The sequence below is a fragment of the Phyllostomus hastatus genome, unplaced genomic scaffold (assembly GCF_019186645.2).
Source record: "Phyllostomus hastatus isolate PE091 unplaced genomic scaffold, TTU_PhHast_1.1 phas_scaffold_385, whole genome shotgun sequence".
Taxonomy (NCBI): domain Eukaryota; kingdom Metazoa; phylum Chordata; class Mammalia; order Chiroptera; family Phyllostomidae; genus Phyllostomus; species Phyllostomus hastatus.
In genome coordinates, this window is record NW_025334026.1 from 1,058,321 (window position 1) to 1,077,614 (window position 19,294).

The 19,294-nt window shown below is 37.0% G+C and overlaps 1 protein-coding gene and 1 long non-coding RNA gene across 3 annotated transcripts in view; one reads left to right on the forward strand and one right to left on the reverse strand.

Moving 5' to 3' along the window:
* The first annotated feature begins 73 nt into the window (after positions 1-73).
* Positions 74-2,917, forward strand: LOC123806442. Its single transcript, XR_006783491.1, has 3 exons — positions 74-397; positions 1,944-2,100; positions 2,579-2,917. It is a non-coding gene; the product is annotated as an uncharacterized LOC123806442 (long non-coding RNA).
* Positions 2,918-5,594: 2,677 nt separating this feature from the next.
* GSPT1 (G1 to S phase transition 1) overlaps positions 5,595-19,294 on the reverse strand; it is a 33,613-nt gene continuing 19,913 nt past the window's right edge. For both annotated transcript variants that reach the window (XM_045819372.1, XM_045819370.1), the window contains exons 7-15: positions 18,690-18,870; positions 17,416-17,570; positions 17,178-17,318; positions 13,802-13,895; positions 13,047-13,127; positions 12,278-12,451; positions 11,322-11,411; positions 10,992-11,160; positions 5,595-9,401 (exon numbers count right to left, since the gene is read on the reverse strand). In XM_045819372.1, the coding sequence (XP_045675328.1) occupies positions 9,349-9,401; positions 10,992-11,160; positions 11,322-11,411; positions 12,278-12,451; positions 13,047-13,127; positions 13,802-13,895; positions 17,178-17,318; positions 17,416-17,570; positions 18,690-18,870 (1,138 nt within the window). In that variant the 3' untranslated portion in view covers positions 5,595-9,348. The remainder of the gene's footprint in view (positions 9,402-10,991; positions 11,161-11,321; positions 11,412-12,277; positions 12,452-13,046; positions 13,128-13,801; positions 13,896-17,177; positions 17,319-17,415; positions 17,571-18,689; positions 18,871-19,294) is intronic.

Here is a 19,294-nt window from a genome sequence, read left to right on the forward strand (position 1 = left end):
GGGGGTTTGGCGGGCCGGAGCAAACGGAGTGTGCGGTGTGCAGCCAGAGTGTCTTCTCTGAGCTAACACGTCTGCTTCCCTTTTGCTCTGTGTTTCCTTGAGTGTTGGGGAGCAGCCTGGCGGTTTTGGTTTCTCTTTCACAAATTACATCCGGCAAGCGCCTGGAGGCGGTAGAGGAGGCCTGTCCACTCCCCCAGTGAGGGCCTCTCGCTCTCCGAGGACCCCGCCTTCCGGCAGGCCGTGAGGGGCGTCGGGAGAGCCGGGAGTTCTGGCCCTATCATGCACCTGCCGTGTGACTGGCCGAACCTCTTACGTTGCCCAGGCAGTTTCCTTGTACGCGGAAGTGGCAAGAACCTCCCCTCCGCTGGTGGGAATTCTGTGGAATCGTCGTTAAGAGGTATGGGGCCCTGGACGAGGAGCCAGAGCCAATGAGAGCTTCGGGTGTCACAGTGGTGGGAGGTAAGAGAATATAAACATAATCGTGCAGGCTGGAATACGGTGGAAAGTCTCCCTCCTGTCCCACATCCCCAGAAGTGACCACTGTTAACTGTTTCTCCTGGAATTTTCCAGAGGTAGTCTAGGCATGTTTAGTAAATAGTTATAATTCTTTCTCTCTGTGTATGGATGGATTTAAATTTAATCTCTTTTCCTTTAAACATAACTGGTAGCTTAGTATACTCATTGTTCTATACACTGACTTTTCCTCATAATATATCTTGGAGGTTGGCCAAGTTAGTACATAATGGTCTGCCTCATCTTTTTAACTCCGAATGACCTTCCTGCATGTAGATAAGCAATAGTTTATTTAGTGTTTTTGATGGAAATTTAGGACGGTTCTAGTTTTGGAACTAGTTATGGAAATTTTTGAGTGATAAAGAATGAGAACAGGCTTTTCATGTCAGTGTTCAAAAAAAAAAAAAAAACAACTAAAAACAAAACCCTTCCTCCATATTGCCAAAGCTGGAGGAATGGGTGTCCAGCTGCTGATCTCTCATAATCACTTTATCTTTGATTAACTTATAGAAGAAAAAAATTTTAAAAGATTTTATTTACTTATTTTTTAGATGGAGTGGAAGGGAGGGGGAAGGAGAGGGAGAGAAACGTTGATGCAGGCGAGATGCATCAATGGGTTGCCTCTCTGTGCCCTCATGTGGGTACCTGGTGGGTAACCCAGGCATGTGCCCTGACTGGGAGTAGAACTGGTGACCTTTCAGTCAGTCCCCAGGCCAACATTCAATCCACTGAGCCACACTAGCCAGGGCAGAAGAAATTTTCTTAACTCTTTGGTACCTACTCTCACTTGTCTATTCTAGAATCTAATATAAGATGGAATTAGTTTTTGCACAAGATTATGAATTGTTATATTAAACTTCACTTACCAGTGCTTTCTAGTATGTGAAAAGAGCATTAGGGTTGTTAGATGTTTGTCACCTGCATTCAAGATTGAAAATGAGACTTCTAGGCAAGGGAATGATATGAATTCAGGTGCAAGAGCATACTGGTGTTTGGAAGTAGTAAGTGGCTGGATCAGGAATTTGCAGAGGGAGGAATGGGAAATGAAGCTAAAACGAATTAAGGAATTAATTCATTATCAAGCTGAGGCTTTATACTTTTGAGAAATCATAGATATAAGGTTTTTGAACCAGTGCTAGGGAAGAGGAGGTAGTGATGAATTATACTTGAGGAAAGTTAATATGGGTGTGGTATTATGGTGGTTTAAAAAATGTCACATACCCACAAATTCTTAGATATTGTAGTAATGGACCTTCATTCTCCTCCACCTGAGTGTGGGCTGGACTTAATGACTTAGTTCTATCAAACAGCATATATACCATAAGTTATAAGACATCACTTCTGAGGTTAGGTTATAAAAAGACTGTAGTTTCTATCCTGAGTATACCTTTCCCTTCCACACCTCTTTCCTTCTCTTTCCTATTTCACAGTACTTGCTCTGAGTGCAAGCAGCTGCCATGTCTTGAAACTGCTCAGGCAGCCTGCTGGCAACCACTTGAGTGAGCCTGGACATGGATCCTCCCCCAGTCAAACCTTGAGATGACCGCAAACTTGCACTATGCTCTTTTCACATACTAGAAAGCATTGGTAAGTGAAGTTTAATAAACAATTCATAATCTTGTGCAAAAACTAATTCCATCTTATACTAGATTCTAGAATAGACAAGTGAGAGTAGGTACCAAAGAGTTATGATGTAGAAATTGAGATTCTATTTATTTTTAGGGAGAGTGGAAGGGAGGGAGAAAGAGAGGGAAAGGAACAGCCAATGTGAGAAATATCGATTGCTTGCATCTTGCACACATCCTGACCAGGGACCAAACCTGGAACCCAGGCACCGGTCTGACTGGGAATGGAACCAGAAACCTTTCACTTTGTTGAATGATGCTCAACCAACTGAGCCACATCAGTCAGGGCAGGATGACCACAAATTCTTGAAACACACTGAGCTAGACCCATCTAGCTATGTTGCTTCAATTCCTGACCTGTAAAAATAGTGATTATAACTGCAGAATCCACACAAATTGGCTCTATCCTATTTCTAACAAGATAATGAGTTGCTTTTCAGAGACAGCAAACCAAAACCACAAGTCATGCATGCAGCAGAAGCATGTTCAGAGGAGACAATTTGACCTCCAGATGTACCCAGAACCAAAGGACTGGGACATGAATGGAACTTGAACACTGGAACCCTTTTAGAAGCAAAGGGTTAGTTGGTTGTCCTAGGATTTGGTGATGAAGCCCCTTATCATATCTTACCATAAATGGCCAAGGTCCAAAGCTCTTCAATCAAAACCTGCCCCACAGCACTTCTATATACCTGCCTGTTCCCTGTTCCCCCAACCTCTTAAAACTTGCCCTGGACAAGAAGACAGATTTGAGCCTTGTTTGCTGGCTGACTTTGCAATAAAACAAACCTTTTATTTTCTCAAAAGCAAATGTTGTAGTATTGGCTTTTATGTGCATTGGGCAGTGAGTCCTTGCTTGGTGACTGGGAGTAATTTGTTATCCATGAACAGATAATAGAAATTTGTAGACCTCCCATCTTCAAACCCATCAACTGTGTTGATGTAGAAATTGGGGCCTCACACCCAACACGTCCCACCATAAACTCATTCTCTTTCCCTCAAACCTGCTTCTGTTTTGTCTCAATCACTGGCACCACAAACTGCGTAGTTGCCCAGAATATGGGAGTCATCTTTTCTTCTCATCCCCCCAATATGGTCTTGTTTATTCCTTTTAAATATCTCTCGAATTTATCTGATTCTTTTTATCCCTTCTACCTTGTAGTGCAGACCATCACTTTTTCCCGATAGTCTCCTGGGTTGTCTTCCTACCTCCAGTTTTGCATCTTGTCCATTCTCTCCCCTTCAGTTGGAATGATCTTTGTAAAGCTGATTATATCAAACCTGATCATGCTTACAGTAATTGCCAGTCAAAATAGACAGTTCTTGTAAAGGAATACTACAGGTAGTTATAATAGAACTGAATATTAAAGGAAAGTAATTATCTTGAGCCAAATATGTAAATTAGTTTTTAAGAATTAATATGTACTGCGACATCTGAGGAACAAATCAAGGTAATTAGAGTGTATACTCCTAATGGCCATCATTTATTTTAGATTGGGAAGTATATAGTTCATTACAAGGCTACAGCATACAAGGTATTGATGCTAGTTTTCAGAGAACTTGTCTGTGAAACTGGTTCCATGGGCCAAAAAGTGTAAAATTCTCTAGTCAGTGCCTATGTATAGTTTGATGCCTAACCACAACATTTAAGAAAGTTGTTCTTTCAACAACACATGTTGGATGGACAGGGTTGGAGACCTGGTCATTTAATAGAAAAGTGTGGGAAATGTAATGCTATTTAGAACTTTCATGTGAACTGCTTTGATAGCAAGCTTGCTCGTAAGTTTTAAGCTTAGATTTATTTAATGCTGAATAGAGACTAGCACAATAGACACTAACAAAACCTTGAAGTGTTTCCTTTCCCTTGAAGTTAAATAAGAACTCACCCCAACTCCGTAATAAAAGATGATTATATACAGCACTGCTGGGGTGGCTTAGTGGACTGAGCGCTGGCCTGTAAACCAAAAGGTTGCTGGTTTGATTCCCAGTCAGGGTACATGCCTGGGTTGCAGGTCAGGTCCCTGGTTGGGGGTAAGGGAGAGGCAACTGATTGAGGTATCTCTCGCCCATTGATGTTTCTCTCCCTCCCTCTCTCTCTCAAAAAAATTATATATAGATTATATAATAGATTATATATAGAAATATATTCCTGCCAATCCATTAACCACTGTGTATAATGCCTGATTATCATTTAATTTTTTACCTTTGTATAGTAAAGGAGGACCAGTACTATTTTTGTTCTCTTAATCATTTAAAATCTTGAACAATGGAAGCTTGTAGTATGGCAGAATCACCGATGTTTCCTCAACCCTGTTCACATAAAACTACATACTGTGATGTAGTTATTTTGTTGTTAAGCATCTCTAACTTTGTATTGAGTTGCTCTTTTACAATTCAGTCATATGCACTGTACAGAGGTCTTGCACACCATATGCAAGCAGACCATGTTCATAAATTCCTTATGTGACAGGGCTTATTAGATCCATCCAACAAGTCTGCTGATAGGTGGTTCCAATTCTTGATAGAAAAATAAAGGATTGTACAGAAAACGGACAGGTACATTCATAGTGTGATACAATACAGGTAATTATAAACAGACAAATCCTTCAAAAGGGTAGATGACGATTTTTATTATTACAAAAGCGAGTAGTTTTAAACTTGTTACTTGAGTAACTGCAAGAACAGACTAAGGGCTTAATCCTCACACAGGCACCAAGTCAGGCACAGTAGGTAGCTACAAATCATAAGAAAAAGGTTTCTTTACTTCGGAGTCCCATAATTCTGCTATGTTTTGGAATTAGCCCCCCCCCCCCCAAAAGCAAACCTAATCAGTTCCCTTTAAAAAAAATAAATAAATGAGAGCTAGGTATTAATCTGCTGTCTAGTGAAAACTGGTCACTAAATCCTGGCCTGAGAGAGATCCACATTTCCTTTAGAACAAATAGAAGGAACTAGCTAAGGTGTATCAATTTCTGTGAGCCCAACATGAATCCTTAAAATGCAGACCTTCCAAGCTCAGGCCTGTTTCAACCAATTCGTGTGGATGATAGCCTGAGGAATGCAGGAGCTCCAGCTCTAGCACACTCTTCCTGGGCAGCAGGAAAGGAGGTAGCAGGGACTTGGGCTGACATCTGAAGCACTAATCAATGTGCCTGGCAGAGGGGAGCCTCAGGAAGCACAAAATGTCATTTCACCTTTGCTGCCCACAATCCTGAGGTTTCCACATTAAATTTTAAATGGCACAAGGCAGAAAAGACAATTGCCATTCCAAGAGTTGCTTAAGAAATCCTGTATAATTTTCTGCCTAATCAGACATGGTGCCTATCTGCTCTTCCCTTTTATTGGAGAATATAAAGATTTTAATCTCCATCCCCACACCTCCAGGGCCCTTATTACATTCCATAGTAAACAACTTGGCTAGCATAGTACTGTTTCAAGGAAGCATAGGATTAGAGGTATGTGAAAGTGTATTTATTGAAGGAAGACTTATGTTCTAGGATATTGGAAATAAACAATATCCTAGAGCCAAAACCATTACAAGTTGAACCAAATATACCCTGTCTGAATTCTGGCAGTAAATTGGTTCAAATGGGATACACTGAACTATTACATAAAAGTAAAAACACTTCCTATTCCATTTACTATGAAATCTAGTATAACCAACTGACTGCTAAATTTAAATCTAGTCTTTTGAGTTGTGCTATGTAATTACATTTATTTAACAAGTTGCTGCCATGGCTAGATCTCTACAGAAAGAAACAAGATCATAAATGTATTAGATGGCATCAGCTAAAATCACTGAGAAATTTGCTGGAGGAAATAAAAGCTGTATTATTTGGAGACAGAAAATTGTCTCCTACATCCTATTGATTGCTATCTACCCTACATATGTCTGTGAGAGGATTAATGGCACAGATTATTCTGATAAAGTAGGTCAACACTGAATATAACAATCAACCTACAATCAGAGCTATAGTGCTGGAACCAGAATTTTCACAAAGGGTTTAAAGGCTGAAAGTTGCCTGATTTTAAAAGCTGTAATAGAACCTATTTGTCCCTTGACTACCTTAAATCCCTATCAAAGCAATGATGCTATCATCCGTGAAGCAGCAGTCCATGAGGAAGTCCATGCCAATGAGGAAAGGTGCTAGAGTGCTGTCATGTGGAACAGTCATCAAAAAAGGTCACATCACGGAGTAATTAGTATAACTATAGTGTTCTTAAAGATTGCCAGGGACTTTAGCTGATTTTTTTCAAAAGTTCATCATGGAAGCAGTTTTTGACCATAGGTTCATCTTTTTCTTGGGCTGCAAAACTGCATCTGGTTGAAAATATCACCCAAAATATCTGCAGCACTTCAGCTGAGAGGATGCTGGTAACTGTTCCAGGGCATCACAGTCAAAGTCCATCCCATATTGTGAAAGCAGTTTTTGTAGTTTACGTAACTAACAGACAATTATGAATTACCTCGTTACAGTGAACAGCCTGTACTCTTACAATTTTACAGAGTTTTTACATTTAGTTATCACATATTTCAAGACTTTCAATTCAAACAGAAATATACATGGGCTTAATTATTCAAGAACTTTACTATTTTGTTACCTAAGTTCATGGCAGCACATACTCAGTTTAGCTCTTTTGATTTTACACAGATTTTCACTAGGTAAGTCTTTTTTGCAAATAAAAACCATGAAATATATACCCCCCACAGTAAGAAATAAGGGTTTAGAATGGTAGTTATTTATTTTAATATCTTCTATTAAATTCAGTTAATTAAAAAAACTATAATTAAATAACCTAGCATGAAAATTATATAATAAACATCATTAATGTAAAAAGATGCAAGGAGAACTGTTATCCTAACATAGCTATGCTAAAGATAAAGAAATGTTTAGGTCTGTAATATCCTATATCTGCCACCAATACCCTATTTTTGCATTAAACACACCTGCACTTGCAAAAGACAGAATGACAGCATAGGAATCTATTGCTTTTTAAAGGTCCAACATCTCCATACACTGCCAGTTCACTTCAGACATTTCCTCGTCCAAATAACTATCCATTGTAATTAGGAGTTTAAAATTCAGCAACTGTAAGTGAGAATACTTTCCATAAACATCAAAGCCCATAAAGTATATGGTATTGGTTAATTTAACAATTAGGTTTCTTTCAAATAATTATTTGCACAAATGTGCAAGAATCCATAATTTTTTTCATAATTACATTTATATTTGTCATTTTTTAGAGGTAGGCCCTTCACAGTTGATATCCATGTTTTACTTAAGAGTGTTGGCAACATGCACATAATATTCTAAAAGTGTAAATGTTTTTATTTTTAGTGTGAATGTTTTAATAGTAAGCATAACTGGTTTTTAAAATGTGTTCAACTTAAAAATGGAAATCTTTGGAAGTAATTTCAACAACTCTTGAGCTTTTAAATATTCATTAAAATCAAAGCAATTGCTAGTATCTTGTTATTAACTTGAAAGTACAAAAAGTTATTGTGTATTGATTAAAACTCCTGTATTTCCCAGAAAAATAAAAGCCCAGACATTTGCAGACATAATAAAATTAAAATTCATGCAATTTAATAGCCACGAGTATAGTTATAGGAAGCTGCAGGGCTAAAGGACAATAACTTTGCTCTAAGATACAGCCCAGTCATGAAAAGAATGAGATTTCTATAGTTAACAGAATTAAATTAAATTTCAGGTTTTGTGACTGGAAATATAGCTTGACTTAAGTTTTTCTGAGGAAGATTACAGGGTAGAAAAATGTCATTAAATAAATAGTTACAAACTTATCTTATTTAGAGATAAATCACAAATGTAAAAGACACTAAGTCTTCAACAAATGGCAACACTCAAAATCGGGTGGGTGGAAGAGCTTCTGATAAACCGAGAAATTCTCTCTTCCATTTCCCATTTATTCTCATTAAAAATTTCAAAGTCATAACAGTTACTGCAGAAAGTCATCCTTCAATCTAAAAACCAGCACAGTGCTGCACTGTGGTTCATCCAAAGCATAGTTTAACAAATTTCTGTTTTATATTTAAGAAAACAATCGATTTCAAATAGTTGAGAAAAACTTATATTGTGCTTGATTCTACTTACCACTGTTAACTTTAATCTGTTCAGATTTAGAAGGTTCCTAAGTATGTGTTCATTTAGTTGCTAGATGAGATTTAGCTTTAACCAGCAAGGAGCACTCAACCTTTAAAAATCAGTGATATAAATAATAAACTGAGTAATTTGCAGAACTGGCACTTGCAATTAATAGTTTTCATACTAGATACATGCAACTCTTATAAATTCTAAAAGAGGCATTTTTGCCAGGTCTCAACATGCTTTCTTTATTGTAAATTCCACTAATTGAACATGTTAATGGAATTTTCTGGAGGGGTACAATTATGCTTTACTTATAAAACTACAGTATGCTTTTATTTTAAAACTTACTGTTTAAGAAATGTTAAAATATAAATTGGCAGAAAATAACTGATAGACCTAATAAAGCAGTGTCACAGTTGCATAAAGACATTTAATATTGTATGTATGCATTACCATCAAAAAGAAAGGATCAAACTAATTCTTTCCTTTAATACAAACTTGAATATTGTTTGTAAATGCCTCATTTAAAGTAGTGGATAGGGAAAGAGTTTAGAAAAGTCCAAGTAATAAAATGTACTCAATTACTTGGTAAAGTTAAAAAGCTAATGCAACAGTGTTATATCTAGATAAAAAACATTATTCAAAAGCAATTCAAATACCGAAAAGGGTTTCAAATTGAATATTTTATTAACATGGTAGTTGTCTTTGTAACATGTGCACACACACTCGCACACTCAGAATGATCTGCCTTGGGGAAAAAAAGACTATGTATGCCTAAGGGGAAAATGAAAAATTAAAAAATTTCTGTAGGTTTTCATTATTGTAGGCAATTATGTCCACATCACTTACAAAGCTATTGCCAAACCTGTCCAAGGAAGCAGTTTGAGAGGGGAAGAAAAAAATCTTGGGAAAAATTCAACAGTGGCATAGCAGAGCTCTCAATATGAGAAAGCTGACATAATGTGGACTTTTGCTTTGAATTTTGTCTTTGCAAAATATGGGGAGAGGTTTGTCAATGGGCAGAAAATAAGAGAAGGCGGTGTGAAGTAGGCTTTTGCAGTCAATTTTCCTCACAGTATTGTGCAGGGTCATCAAGAAAATGCTTAGTCTTTCTCTGGAACCAGTTTCAGAACTTTTCCAATTGCAATGGTCTTACCTAAAAAATGAAATAAAAGAACAAGAACAAAAACAAAAAACCTTCAGTAGTTAACAGCAAAGCCATCTAAGGCATTAAAACTTACTATTTTAAATTATAAAAATAATTTTTACAATGTAAATTACTAATTAACTGGTTTTACCAAAGACATGATTTCTGATTAGGAAGTCTTAAGAATTGGGTCTTTTTAGGGGGAACTGAAAAGACCTGACTTCCTATATCAAAACCCTTTCTTTGGTAAGTAAAATGTGGAATATCAGTTCAATGGAATACTATTTTGCAGCAAAAAGGAAGGCATTATATGTATAGCTAAATGTCAGAAATATACGGAGTGGAATAAATTACAAACCACAAATTTTATGATTCTATTTATATGGCTTATCCAAAAAGCAAATAGAAAAAAAATGAGGTGATTGCCTAGATCAGGGCATAGAAGAGTAGGAAGTGACTGTAAATAGGTGTAAGAGCTTTTTTTAAAAGATACTCTAAACGTTCTAAAATTCGAATGTGATGACTATCCAACTCTGTAAACATACTAAAGTTCATTGAATTTTACACTTAAAAAAGGCCCATTTTATACTATGTAAATTATCTCAATAAAGCTATTAAAAAGGGCTATCCATCTTGTGAAGAAAACATAAAAACCAAGTTACCTTTTAGAAAAAAATTCCTGGGGTTAACAATTCATGCTACATTAATTTCCTCTGATTTTATCTATTTATTCACTATCACCAAGCAGATTTTTTAAATGAAAAAAAAAAATTAAGGACTTTAAAATAAAACAAATACTGTCTTTATTTCTCTGAACTAAGGTGCAGGGACCACATTCATCATTATGTACCCAGTGTTCAGCACAGTTCTTGACATGCAGTCTTGACAGCCAATTTTTTGCTGAATGGAATCAGAACTAACATGTGAATTGACTTTTGTATATTTCAACTGAACCAAAGTTTTATGTACATTTCCCAACCTTAAAATAGTTATCTTAGTTAACAATCCATGGAGAAATGTTTAATGAAATAATTTTGTTTTCATGATACCAAGGAATTTCATGGATATAAGACAGGAAAGTTACAGCTGTTCAGATTCACTCAGAGGTAGGCAGAAATGGACACATGCACAAAAGAACATTAATATTAGACTGTCAATCTATGTATCCCTTTTATTCCCACCCCCATATCAGTGTAGTGAATTTACCATATCGGGCTTTAAAATTATTTCTGACCTCAAAAATGACAGATGTGTACCTCATGCTCACCTGGCAAAATCTTGAAAGGGCAAGATAGGCTTTAATCACATATATTATAAAGGATTTCATCATAGAAAAGTCGTTCAGCACGTAAATGATTCTGAAAACCCAATTCTTGCAAAATATTAAAATGCTTCCTCTAGAGCATTACTGCCAAAATTCATGGTTAATTTTACCTGCTGTTGAATTAATTTACCTCATAAAACATTTATTATGAATATATATTACAGACGATACATCCAGGTTCTCTCTGAACTAGCTGTAATGTGCACTGTACTCCATGAAGACTACCAAAGCTAAGCATACTAGACATACCACTGGCCATCAATTTAAAGACTTACCCTCATCTCTCAAGGTAAAGCGGCCCATCTGAGGGAAGTCTTTAAAGGTCTCAAGGCAGATGGTTCCTGCTGTCCTTAGACGAGCAATGCACACTTGATCTTGTTTCACAAAACGGGGTCGAGTCTTACTTTTTTCTCCTGATTTTTTGTCTACCAAGCAAATTAAGGCCTATCCAAGAAAAAAGGATGAGAAGACATCAGAATAATACCAAATAAAAGAATCTTTAATAGCAGTAGTACAAATAAGAGTACATCACTATTGTTGGTCAGAAATTATAAAGATGAAATTATTTTAAAACACACAAAAACACCAATTATCTTAAAACTCACTGTTATTTCAACTTCCTCAATACAGGTATGAATATGCAGCACCGCATTATAACCTGGGCAGATGATGGATTTGTGCTCTATAATCACTATCTGTCAAACAAAAAGAAAATTCACATCTTTATCTCCAGGGCAAAAACGAATTGAATGTGCTAAAGTGCTACACAGTATCACAAGAATGTGTAACTCACCATCTTAAGTTTATTTTTGTGTTAGAGGCAGTAGGTCAGGTCACTTGACCTCGAAGAATGAACTCTGATATCCTTACCCTACTGATCTTCTTGGCAACTGCCCCAACTTTAAAAACAGCAGCCAGACTCTTTCCCCTCTGGGAAGCCTTTCCTTTCCACTTCCCCCCAAAAGTCATTACTGCTCACATGCTACTGCTACTGGCTTATGCCACGCCCCACCCCAGATGTGAACTTATCATAGTTTTATCCATTTCTCAATACCCAAGATCTACTAAAAGTAAACAACCGTGTAGCTGGCATCAAAATTTAATTTGATTAGTTGTCACACATTGGAACAGAACTGAAAAGTTCTGTGGGATACACTAATCATTTACTGTCACTTTCCTGGTGAGGTCATGTTGCTAATAACATCAAGAAATTGTGCATATTTTCCTGTCTGGAAAGTTATTTGTCCTGAAGAAGACAAATACTGACTTCCAAGGCAACTTGCTCTACTTAAGTGAAAGACACTAAGTAATGACATATATAAACAGGAGATTAAAAAAACAAAAAGGAATTTACAAATACTACCAACCCAGTAAGAACATGTACCATCTCGAAGACCTTATATTGTGAGATACCTTATGGCTATTGTGATACACGATTTATTCTATTCAATTCCCCTTCTATACACAATGATATGTCATCAATAACCAGAACAAAGGACACTTAAACTCTAATTTCAACTAATAGTAAAAATCACTAAGACAACGATAATAGCTGGTTTACCTGGGCATCAAATGTGCGTCCAGAATGACAAAGATTATTAGGATCACAAAGTATAAATCCTGGAAGAATCTCCTCTTCTTCAATTCCTTTCAGTCTGATTTTGAGGTTTTCACCTGGGGCTACAGAATCAGTTTCTACATCATCAGAAAGGATTCCAAGAACTTCCACGTTGTGCTTAAAAAGAAACCAAAATCTGAGGTTTTCTGAAGCATTGACTCACTGCATTACAGATCATAAAATGACCTGTTTGCTGAGTGATTGCAACTCACATTTTTCTGTTCTTGTTGATTAGCCAAAATATTTACTGCATTTGTATGGCATGACCTTAATGAAAATCATATCCTGAAGTACAGCTGCCAATCAAGATGCTGTCCTTTTAATAGCACATCCTAGTAATTTCCAGAAAGAATACAGTATAATGTGGCATTTGGCTTTTTAACCTTTTCACAATTAAATGTTAAATTTAGCATGGATTTTAATTTATGAATATAATTTTTATTGTGGAATTCCAGGATTTAGTAGACATAGCTTCCATTATCTTTGACTCCCCAAATACCTGAAGAGTTGACTTCTTAAAAGTTTTTTTAACAATTAAGCTTAAAATACATTACTGACTATTTAGAGAACATTCTGATGGCTGACAGGTAGAAGGGGGATTTAAAAAATTAAGTTTCTTTTCATGGAAATCCCTGAGCTTTTGAAAAGTTCTGGCTCCTTTCTAATATTTTCAAAAGGAGAGCTAAATGGAAAGAGCATTACTAATTCTTACCTTGTTTGGCATCATCACAAGTTGCTGGCCTTTACAAATAGATCCTGATTCTAGCTTCCCTAGAACCACAGTGCCCATATCCTGTTGAAATTTAAAATAAAAAATTAAGTTTTGGATTTTTATTACCATTCTACAATAGTTCAGCAACCCAAAGTGAATTCTTTCAGAGCTTACTCAAAAAAAAAAAAAAAAAAATCATTAGATCAAGTGGTAGAATGTTACTTGTTCAAGGTCTCACAATCTCTGAGCCTGTTTCCTCATTTATAAAATTGAAAAAACAATACTTGTTCAAGAAATTTAGCATGGAGCTATTTAAGAATAAAGTATTTGGCAGGAAGGGCAAACTATTACATTGATATTGCAGTCGAAAATAATGATTCTTAAAAAAAAAGGCTAATATCCAGTGGTGAGGCTGTCATAAAACTACCTCTGATATACTGTTGGTGGCAAAATAAATTGGCACCGTATTTTGGAAGGCTTTTTGTCGATATACATAAACTTTAATGTGTAAATCCTTTGAAATAACAGTTTCACTTGTATGACTTTCTCTCTAAAAAATTATCATTAACTCAATGGGAAACAGTTGAAATAATTTAAGGTGGTTGAACAACTTATTGTCTATAATAAGAAATAATATGCAGTTAATAAAAAAGAGACATCTATGTTATGCTATTAAAATTGTTTCATAATTTAAAACAAAACACAAAACAATTGTTTCACTCCCTGTAAAACAGTTTCTTGAACATTTTGGATACCTTGTATTTATCCACAATTGGCAGCCTGATTGGTCCATCAACTGATCTATTGAAGTTTGGCAAATTATCCAGATATGGAATAAATGGCAATCCACTGAGAACATAAAAATATCCATGAAAGAGGGTCAACATAAATATCAAAATTTTAGGCAGTTACACGACTGTAACTTTTATACAAAGAACGTGATCATAACAATGTTTTCATGTAATCCATGTACTCGTCTCATTCAGCCATTTATTATCCAGTTCATCTCATTTATTTCTCAGAAAGTTAAATAACAAAACAGTTCAGTATAATATGAAAAACCTTTCCCATTAACACTTAAGATTTAGAAAAATATTTTATAGCAAATAGCCCACATAATGTAATAAAATGACTACACTTTTACTTAATTTTTATGGATTTTTCCAGCTCTGCAATTGGAATTCCGTAAAATAATTCTCCCTTTCAAACTATAGTTTATAAGAGTAGTAAAATACTGTCAAGATGGCAATGCTCCCCAAACTGATCTACAGATTTTATGCAATTCCTACTGAAATCCCGGCTGCCCTTTTCTTTCTTTCTTTCTTTCTTTTTTTTTTTTGCAGAAATTGTCAGGCTAATCCTAATGTTCATATAGAAATTCAATGAACCCAGAATAACCAAGCAATCTTGGGGGAAAAAATAAAACTAAAAAATTCAAAGACTCACTCAACCCAATTTGAAAACTTAACAAAGCCTGGTATCATCACAAGAATTCACCTTACAAAAAAAAGTAATCTAAAATAAAATGCAGGGACTTCTGGCCAAGATGGAGGCATAGGTAGTTGCACTGTGCCTCCTCGAGCAACCAAAACTAAGGACAACAAGAATTTAGAAACAAAAAAAAACAATCAGAACTGAGAGAAATGAACCAAACGGAAGTCTACCATTCATCCAGACTGGTAAGGAGGGGCAGGGTCAGAGGCCTACAGAGAGGGGTCGCGGGGTCCTGGGAGGAAAAAGCGGTGGCTGGCAAACTCAGGCACGCAGGGCGCAGATGGCAGTTGTCAGACCCCAGAAGCTTGGGGGCAGCTGACCGGTGGCAGACCCTGGGTGTTGGAAGCAATGAGCAGACCCAGTGAGGTGTGCAAGACAGCTGGCTGTCTGCAGCCACACATTCGAGTGCAGACAAACTAAGCAAAAACGGGCAGCAACCAAGCAACCCAGGGAGCCAGCGCCGGGAAACAAAGCCTGAAGGCACCGACTGAAAACACCTGTGGGAGTTGAAGCCGGGAGATTCTCAGCTTCATAAGAGGCTCCTTGGGGAAACCCACAGAGTCCGAGAAAGTACACAAACCCACCCGCCTGGGAGCCAGCACCAGAAGGGCCCAATTTACTTGTGGGAAGCAGCAAAGGGGACTAAAGTCCTAGAGAGAGTGGAGCAGGCACCACTGTTCCCTCTCAGACCCCGCCCCCACATACAACATTACAACCCAGTGACTGAGGTGCCCCGCACTGGTGAACACCTAAGGCTCTGCCCCTTATACATAATAGGCTCGACCAGACCACAGAAAAAAAATAAAAGTAAAATTAAAAAGATGGCTCAAACAGAATTAAAAGCCCCAGAGCCAGTTTTTTTTAAGCAACCGAGAGATAGCCAACCTATCAGATGCACTGGTGAGCAGGATGCTGACAGAATTGGTTGACTTTGATCATAAATTAGATGAACAAATGCAGGCTACGATAACGGAAATGAAGGAAAATGCACAGGGAACCAATAGTGATGGAAAGAAAACAGGGTTTCAAATCAATGGAAGGGCCCAGAAGGAAGAAAGGAACAACCAAACAGAAAAGAATGAAGAAACACCTGGCTGGCATAGCTCAGTGGATTGACCGTGGGCTGGGAACCAAAGTGTCCCAGGTTCGATTCCCAGCCAGGGTACATGCCTGGGTTGCAGGCTATAACCCCCAGCAACCGCACATTGATGTTTCTCTCTCTCTCTATCTCCCTCCCTTCCCTCTCTAAAAATAAATAAATAATCTTAAAAAAAAAAAAGAATGAAGAAACAAGAATTCAAAAAAATGAGGAGAGGCTTCGGAACCTCCAAGACATCTTTAAATGTTCCAACATCCAAATTATAGGGGTACTAGAAGAAGAAGAAGAGGAAGAGCAACAAGTGGAAAAGTTATTTGAACAAATAATAAAGGAGAACTTCCCCAATCTGGCAAAGGAAAGACTTCCAGGAAGTCCAGGAAGTTCAGAGAGTCCCAAAGAGGTTGGACCCAAGGAGAAACACGCCAAGGCACATCCAACTTACATTATCCAAGGTAAAAATGACGGAGAGAATTCTAGAAGCAGCAAGAGATAAGGGGACAGTTACCTACAAGGGAGTTCCCATCAGAATATCAGCTGATTTCTCAAAAGAGACCTTGCAGGCAAGAAGGGGCTGGAAAGAAGTATTCCAAGTCACGAAAGGCAAGGACCTATATCCCAGATTGCTCTATCCAGCAAAACTTTCATTCAGAATGGAAGGGGAGATAAAGTGCTTCTAAGATAAGGCCAAGTTAAAGGAGTTCATCATCACCAACCCCTTATTATATGAAATGTTGAAGGGACTTATCTAAGAAAAAGAAGATAAAAAATATGAACAGTAAAAAAAGACATCAAACTCACAGTAACAACCATACCTAAAACAAAAGCAAACTAAGCAAACAACTAGAACAGGAACAGAACCACAGAAATGGAGATCACATGGAGGGTTAGCAACAGGGAAGTGGGAGGAGGAGAGAGGGGGAAAAGATATAGAGAATAAGTAGCATAGACAATAGGTAGAAAATAGGGGGAGGTCAAGAATAGTATGGGAAATGTAGAAGCTAAAGAACTTATGACACATGGACATGAACTAAAGGGGGGGAATGTGGGTGGGAGGGGGTGGGCAGGGTGGAGGGGAGTGAAGGGGGGGAATGGGACAACTGTAATAGCATAATCAATAAAATATATTAAAAAAGAGTACAAAAAAAAAATGAAATGCATACCTATATGTAATAGGCTTAGAAGAAAATAATAGGGCTAATTCTTCCTGACTGGATTAGGCAGTTTTTCTACGTATGACACCAAACGCACAATCAATAAAAGAAAAAATAAAACTAGATTTCATCAAAAGTAAATCCTTTTACACTTCAAAGGACACCATCAACAAAGTGAAAAGACACAGATGGGAGAAAATACACATCATGTGTTTGACAAGGGACTTGTATCCAGTGCACAAAGAACTCTTACAACTCAATAACAAAAAGACAATCCAGTTAAAAATGGGCAGAGGTCCTGCTATTTTTAAAGCCAAACTTACAGTCAACATTTTCTTAAATTATTTTTAAGACATAAAGTTTTTTAAAGGAAAAAAGATTACTTACATGTACCAAGGACAGAGATCTGATTGCTCTTTAAGATTTGCTCCAGTCAGTCCTGAGCAGGGCATGAAGTGAATGTCCTTTTTGGGATTGAAGCCAACTTTTTTCAAAAATGGCACTAGTTTCTCTTTACATTCTTCATATCTATAATATTTATAAATAACTCAATTATAATATAACAAAACTATCCTTTATTTCACTAACATGTGTATTAAAAAACCAGCAAGATATCTAGGTTTACCTTTCATTGCTCCAGTTCACTGTCGGATCATCCATCTTATTAATAAGCACAATTAAGTGTTTTACACCTGCTGTCTTTGCCAACATTGCATGTTCTCTTGTCTGTCCTCCTTTTTCAAATCCAGTTTCAAACTCTCCTTTTCTGGCAGAGATTACCTATTCCAAGAAATCAATAGTTTATTCCTATACATTCATGTTTACCCTTCTAGCAGCAAACTATTTCTCCTTTTGGTTTTATCAGAAGATTTCTGCAAGACTATAGAAGAAAATGAGTCATAATATACATGTTTTTTAATATCACAATGTCTAAGTGGTTTAAGATGTAAGTATTGAATAAACGTTTCTTCCAATCACCTCATTTTCCAAATCTAGTATGCCTACATGTTTTACAATTCAAACATGTATGTAATTTTCCCTGGCCACTGTGGCTCAGCTGGTTGGAGCATCGTCCCATAGACAGAAAGGTCGCAGCTTTGATTCCTAGTCAGGGCACATACCCAAGCTGTCAGTTCAATCTGTCTATAGCTGCACACACAAAAGAAACCAATGTTTTGCCCTTGCCCTTCTTGCCTCCTCCCTTTTTCTCTCCCTCCCACACACATACACTCCCCTAAAAAGCAATGAAAAAAATGTCCTCAGGTGAGGATTAAAAAAAGTATGTGAATTAGTTAGTTCATTGACCAAAATAATTTGAAAAATGACAGAAGACCTTTATAAAACAGATCATTTTTTATAAAGACTTATATTTTAGAGAGAGGGGAAGGGAGGGAGAAATAGGGAGAGAAACATCAATGTGTGGGAGAAACATCCATCGGCTGCCTCTTGCACTCGCCCAACTGGGGGGACTGGGCCTGCAACCCAGGCATGTGCCGTGACTGGGAATCAAACAGATGACATTTTGCTTTGCAGGATAACACCTGACCAACTGAGCCACACAGGTCAGGGCCAGATCATTTCTTACTCATTTTGATATCCAGTACATAATGGCGGGCTTGGCATTTAGTGGACACTAAGTTCTGACACAGTAATAGATAATAGCAATGGCAGAGGAAAGCTGAAATATATTTTCATAAGTAAGCCAAACTGACTGCTTTCTTGAGCAATCAATTTGATTTCTTGAGCAGATCAATGAGACAAAAGTGAAAATTATGACCATGTATATTATAGTTCACTACAACCCAAATTCTGGCTTTTAGAAAATAAATTTAAATACTTAAAAATTTAAGTGTGGCTGCTAACAAATACAAAGAGGTGACTTGGAAATGTCTTTCTTACCAGTACAGCCAAATCAGCTTGAGAAGCACCACCAATCATATTTGGAACAAAACTCTTGTGGCCAGGAGCATCAAGAATTGTGAAATGCTTCTTTTCTGTTTCAAAATAGGCACGACCCACTTCTACTGTTTTACCCTTGTCTCGTTCTTCCTGATTTGTGTCTAAGGCCCAAGACAAGTACCTGAAATGATAAAGAATACTGGTAAGAACATAAGAATTTAAAAGATATTCTTCTTCATTAAACATGTAATTAATCATATCTAGCTTTATGTCCATCATACAACATTTAACATACAACAATTTTCATTTATGCCAGGAACAGGCATAAATGAAAATTGAGAGGATAAAACATTATTTGAATCAAACACCTGGAACTTTTCCATATATCCACTGTCAACTATATATTCTAGAAGTAAAACATGATTTATGAAAGAAAGACTACTTTAAGTACCAATGCCAATATCACCATGATTTTAAGTATTAAGTTTCTCTATATTTCATTTTTATAATCATCTGTCACAAAATGTAATACAAATAATGGCTCTCTACAGATATTTTAAAAAAGGGAAGGCCACTATAACCTGCCATTTGAGAACAATAGTTAC